At 31.2% G+C, this 6,000-nt stretch overlaps 1 protein-coding gene and 2 pseudogenes across 1 annotated transcript; all 3 read right to left on the bottom strand.

The window, feature by feature from the left end:
* Positions 1 to 409: 409 nt before the first annotated feature.
* Positions 410 to 1,956, bottom strand: LOC132803897 (cytochrome f-like; annotated as a pseudogene).
* A 2,031-nt stretch (positions 1,957 to 3,987) lies between these two features.
* LOC132799270 (acetyl-coenzyme A carboxylase carboxyl transferase subunit beta, chloroplastic-like) lies at positions 3,988 to 4,641 on the bottom strand. Its single transcript, XM_060817048.1, has one exon. It carries the CDS (start codon positions 4,639 to 4,641, stop codon positions 3,988 to 3,990), a length of 654 nt encoding a protein of 217 aa, XP_060673031.1.
* A 273-nt stretch (positions 4,642 to 4,914) lies between these two features.
* Positions 4,915 to 5,627, bottom strand: LOC125419956 (acetyl-coenzyme A carboxylase carboxyl transferase subunit beta, chloroplastic-like; annotated as a pseudogene).
* Between the last annotated feature and the right edge of the window lie 373 nt (positions 5,628 to 6,000).

Here is a 6,000-nt window from a genome sequence, read left to right as displayed (position 1 = left end):
GATGAACCGAGTTGTAAACATGACATGAAAGAGTAGGCCTATTGAGTTTTGAATAATCATAATAGTTTATTCATTTAAATGGTAAAAAAAATGGATCACTTTTTTCGATGTTTCAAAAAACTCCGCTTCATTTTTTTATGTTGTTTTTTTGGAAAACTAAATTTGACTTGATTCAGAACATATGTTCCTCGATAGTATGATACTTTCAAAAATCACGAAGGAATCACTCCATTTCCTCTGTTTGGACGGCACAACCACAATTATATCTATTTTTTTTAATAGGTTTTCTATGTTCATTGAAGAAGTTTTATTTTCTCACTAAAGTTTCCTATATTTTTTGTTTGTCCAATATCACTACTTATGTTCCTCTCATTTCTTTTATACTTTGGTTTCTATTCTATGCTTATTTATCTCTTAATTTTTATTATCCAATCGAATAGAAAACTATGATTCATTCTATGACATTGAAATCTGACAATATTGACATAATCATACTGCTTCAATTTGGATTGAAAAAACAAAGAAATAAAAAACAAAGAAATAAAGAAGAGGGGAGTAAACTCAAATAGTCTTCTTCACAGTATACATACTAGGAGTGCAGTCCAAGTAATTCAATTCTCGAACTCGTGTAGAAAAAATATAAAAGAACAAGAAGCTTTTCAGAACTTTTTTGATCATCCATAATTACATAACATAATTGGCGACAAAAGTTGGATTCTTTTTAGAGCTTGGTGTGGATAAATCTTCGGATCTAGGAATTCATTTCGGATAATTGAACCTTCTCAAACTGTTTCTTTTTAAGAACCAAAAATATTTGTGCCAAAATAACAGATGCCAAGAAGAGCAAAAGTCATTGGACACATAATGGATCTTGAAGTACTATTTCCCCATCCCCTTTACCAAGGCCACCCACATTAGGATTGCTTGTTACTGGTTGATCAAGTTTGATGGATTTTCCCTCTAAAACAAGAAGTTCTGGTCCTGGAGGGATAATATCAACCACTTGACCACCATCCGATGCATCCGTTATGGTTATTTCGTGTCCCCCTTTTTTCTTTTCGTATGATTTTGCTTACTATACCTAACGCTATAGCATTATAAACATTATTGTTACTCTTGCTTATATCAAGATAAATCTGACCCCATCCCCTGTTGTCACCTACGTATATGCGATATTTTAAGAGGTGCACATCTTTCTTAGTAGCAGGGTCCGAAGAAAGAATTGGAAAGGTGATTTCACTATATTTCTGACCAGGAACAGAACCTATCACAAGAATATTTTTTTTAGTGGGATGATATCTCTGAAAATATAGATTGCCTATCTTTTCTTTAATCTCGGGTGAAATACGATCAGGAGGGGTTAATTCAAACCCCACAAGTAAAATAAGAACAGCCCCTACATTCAAAGCTCATTTTTTACCATTAGCAAGAACTTGTTTCAGTTGCAGATCATAAGGAATTCGAACAACTGCTTCAAATACAATATCATGAAGTACCGTTGTGGAACCTCGATATCCACAGGCTTATTGGCTAAGTGGCAATTGGCACATACAATACGACCGGTCGCTTCTCATGGATTTTCATAAACCTACTGTGCAAAAATGGGATATGCATTTGAGATGGGTGCCCAAGTTATTATATATATCATGAGAAAGATGGAAATAAATCGATTAATCTCTTCCTTTATCCAAGAAAAGGTATTTCTAGTTTGCATGGTCCAATCATTGATCCCGAAAATTTCTACAATAAAATTAGACAAGTCGCTAGTATAGTTCCCTATCTATGATTCTGCTATTTACTAAAATAATTTTTCTGGAACATTGAAGGAAGCCCCCATATGGGTAGAAAGAATAAGTAGAATTTTGAATGGGTTGCTTATGTACAAAGTAACAAGCATTATAATTGAATCGATCTATCATTTTTCAGTCATTCATTGAATGATAAATGACTAAAAGTGACGGAGATACACGATTTAAATAACGAAAGATCCAATATTTAAAAATGGTATCTAAAATGACTGGAAAAGTAGATAGAGCCAATCATTAGCTCCCAACCGTGTGGCGAATGGAATCCTATACATAAATCAGTTAATAAAAGAATAGAAAACGCTTTTATTATGTCACTTAAGTTATATCAGAATTCTTGAACCCCGAGAGTTAAGAATAACAAGTTCATCATTATCTAGAATAGAATAACCACTTAGAATAACGAAAGAGATTATATTTGTCGAGAAATGAAAAAACGTATTCATACAATTCTCATTGTGCATTTTGATCAATTGGATTGTTTCTTTGTAGATTTTGCGGTGAGGCTTTGGTAAATGTGTTTCCAGGTATTCCTTTATCATTTCATCCAAGAGGGAGAGTTCTTCTAATTCTATGAATTTTTTTAGAATACTTTTTTCTTGAATATCGGAGTGTCTAGTATGCCACCAATTAGTAACCTAAGATTCCATACTTTTATTAAATGAGAGAGAGATCGACCAAGGCAAAAATACTATAAATGAAAGATATATAAGGGAAATGAATGCTTTATTTTTTGCCATTTTTTTGTTTGGGAATTTTTAAATGAACTCGCCTTACTTGTCGACCCAATACTACTATTTCTATCAAGTATCGGTTCTATTACATTAAACGTTATAGAGCCCATGAATCTATTTGCTATTTTTTATTTGTGATTCAGTAAAGTGGTTAGTCCTTGAATTTAGAAAGAATACAGAAAAACAATACCGAAATACAATAAGAAAGAGTGCACTCCAAATTTGAAAAAAAAAAAAAAAGCAATTTCGTTTTATGATTATTCCTTGTTTGTTTGCATTTATCTCGATTAAGCATTCTGAAGAAACTTCAATTAAGTTGTGCTATATAAAAAAGAGGATTCTTGAGTTTTTTTTTTTTTTTTTTTTGAACATGAAGAGATAAAGAAACCATTGCAATTGCCGGAAAAACTAAGCCCACTAAAGGCACAAAAATAGAGGGTAAGGTGTTAACAATTGTCATAGAATGGGTACCTTGATTTAATATTTGATTTGTACCTGTTATTTATTATTATAGTAATCTTTTAACCTATTATAAAGATATCTTATAATTCATATAATAATTATACTATTATACTGAGTATACCTAAGTGAGTATATACACTAATTAATATTAATTATTAATAAAGGGTATATAATGTATATATACTAAGATATAATAAAATAAGGATATAATAAGGAGTCTATAATATAAGAGTCTATAGACTAATATATATATATATATTTAATATTTATTAAAAAAATATTAATATATATATATATAAAAAATATTATAACTCTGTAAAGTATATAATAGACTAGAATATACTAAGTATGTATATAATATAATTAATGTAAATCAAAACTGTAAATATGTAAATAAAATATGTAAATAAAATAAGTAAATAAATGGGCTTATTCATCTTTCTACATGCAATATATATATGATAATTCACTTTTTTATTATGTTCATTATTTATTTTGATTATTCTTCATTTTTGTTTTTCCCTTCGCAAAAAAATTCGTTATAATACGATCCGACAAAAGAGATTCTTAGTAAAATCAGGGGTTCTTGAAGGATATAGAAAGATGCAGGACCCCCTTGCCCAATTTCATGGACGAAAGAGATAGAATTCGCTCTTTTTATTTTGTTTGATAGAGATATCCTGACCTGATTAGTAATTAGGGCTATCGATAAGAAAAAGTATCCACATGATTCTTTTTCCAATTTAATGTTATGTTACCAAAGAAAAATCCATTCTTAGAATTTTGACATTGCTTCCTATAAACTAAATAACTACTTGGTTACCACAAAACAAGTAATAAATTTTTGAATTTATTAAATTTAATAATTTATTAAATATTAAATTAAGGATAAGATTAAGGATAAGGATATATGGCTCTCCTTAATTTTATTTTTGATTTCATTTTTTGATTCAAAGGAAAGAAAGCATGGAGCTGAAATAACTCACTTAGAACGCCTTATAAAGGATTATGTGATACGATTGGATCAAATAAGCCCTTATGGAATAAATATTCAGCCGCTTGTGCACCCTGGGTATTGTCTTATTCAATGTTTGTTCAATTACTCTTTTACCCGTAAATGTAACATAGGCATTTGATTCAGCAATAATGATATCTCCAAACATACCAAAACTAGCTGTCACCCCACCCGTAGTAGGAGATGAAAGGATTGATACACAGAATAACTTATTATTTGATTGATAATAATATAAAGCAAAAGATATTTTAGCCATTTGCATTAAGCTCAAACTTCCTTCTTGCATACGTGCTCCTCCAGAAGCACACACTAGAATAAGAGGCAAAAATTTATTGGTAGCATGTTCAATCAAATGTGTGATTTTCTCGCCCACTACCGATCCCATACTACCCCCTATAAACTGAAAATCCATAACCCCGATTGCTACAGGAATACAATTTAATCGACCTATGCCTGTTTGAACGGCATCAGTTAATCTTGTTGTTCTTTGATTAAAATCAATACGATCTTTATAAGGTTCCTCCTGCAAATGAAATTTCATGGGATCCATAGAGACCATGTCTTCATCCAGAGGCTCCCAAGTACCTAGATCAACCGAACTTTTGATTCTATCAGAACTAGTCATTTTCACATGACGTCTACAATGTTCACAAATATTCATTTGAAATTTAAAAAACTTCTTATAATTTAATCCATAAATTTTTTTGCATTGCACCCATAAATATTTGTATTTTTAGTTATCTATAAATCACTTTTTCTGTCTCTTATTTGTATTTGAGTTAGAGAAAATGCTAAATCATTTTTTCTTTCTCTTATTTCAACTAGAGCTTCCTTTAATTTGTTTTCTTTTAAAATTTTATTTAATTTTAATTTGTTTTCTTTTAGTTGAGTTAGAGCTCTCTCTAAATCCCTTTTTCTTTTTCTTATTTTAGTTAGAGCTCTCTCGAACTCTCTTTTCTTAGAGTTTTTGCACTATCATCTGTACTGGTTCGTATACTGGAACTCCCACTTTTACTACTCTTATCGCTTTCGCCACGAATATAACTATAAATGTAACTGTCATTGGAATTGACACCACTACTTAAAATATAACGATCAATACTGATTTGAGAATGAAGATCACCATCAATGAGACTAGTAATGTGATTATTCCAACTATATTTAGTATCATACATGTAACGATAATAGTGATGATCGTCACTCTTAGATACATTATTTGGATAACTAGAATTCTAATAACTATAAAAGGAACTTTTTGGCGCACTTAGAAAAGAACGATCGGTGTTAGTCTCAAAAATTCAATTTTCAATATCAAAATATATGGAGTAATGGTCCCTATTACTATCCCTAAAGAAAAAAGTTTGATTAGATATGAAATTTCAAATGTACCTCCTTACGCCGAGTAAATAATCAACATTACTGTAACTATAATTGTTGCTCTCAATCCCATTAGGGATTTTTTTTATTCATATGATTTATAATTGGATCTTTATTTACACTGGTATTTTCATTTTCAATAGGACCACCAAAACTATCCATTGATTTACTTAACCCACACCTGTATTCTAACCCCCTCCTAAATAACATCGAATTGAACCGAAATTTTTCCATAGAGCTTTCTTGCCCCTATTTACATGAAAATACAATAAATTTAATAAAACATTTATTAATTGATTTTAGATGCACTCATACAGTACAGGTGTTATGTATCGTATATGTGGATAAGCGCGCAGGTTGTAATGTCTTCTGTGAGTTGCTATAGACCTGAGGGCAGGCAAGTTTTATATAGTGCACATAAGCTGCCCTCCTCCATGGCCGGGATGATGGTTTAAGCAGCGGCACTGTCGAGACGCCAAAGCGACCGTATGCAAGTTTCTCTCTTTAACCTCCCGCCAGATGGTGCTCGGGACGCTGGGTATTGTAGGGCATCACTGGTATATGGTATGGTGCGTCAAGATATTGTCCCAATTGTTTATCAACAATT

This window comes from Ziziphus jujuba, chromosome 5 (assembly GCF_031755915.1).
Source record: "Ziziphus jujuba cultivar Dongzao chromosome 5, ASM3175591v1".
Classification (NCBI taxonomy): Eukaryota; Viridiplantae; Streptophyta; class Magnoliopsida; order Rosales; family Rhamnaceae; genus Ziziphus; species Ziziphus jujuba.
This window is presented reverse-complemented; position numbering and strand designations above follow the sequence as displayed.

Bases quoted from the DNA above. Each gene is read 5' to 3' on its own strand.
- LOC132799270 (XM_060817048.1), bottom strand. From the start codon at position 4,641: ATGACTAGTTCTGATAGAATCAAAAGTTCGGTTGATCTAGGTACTTGG.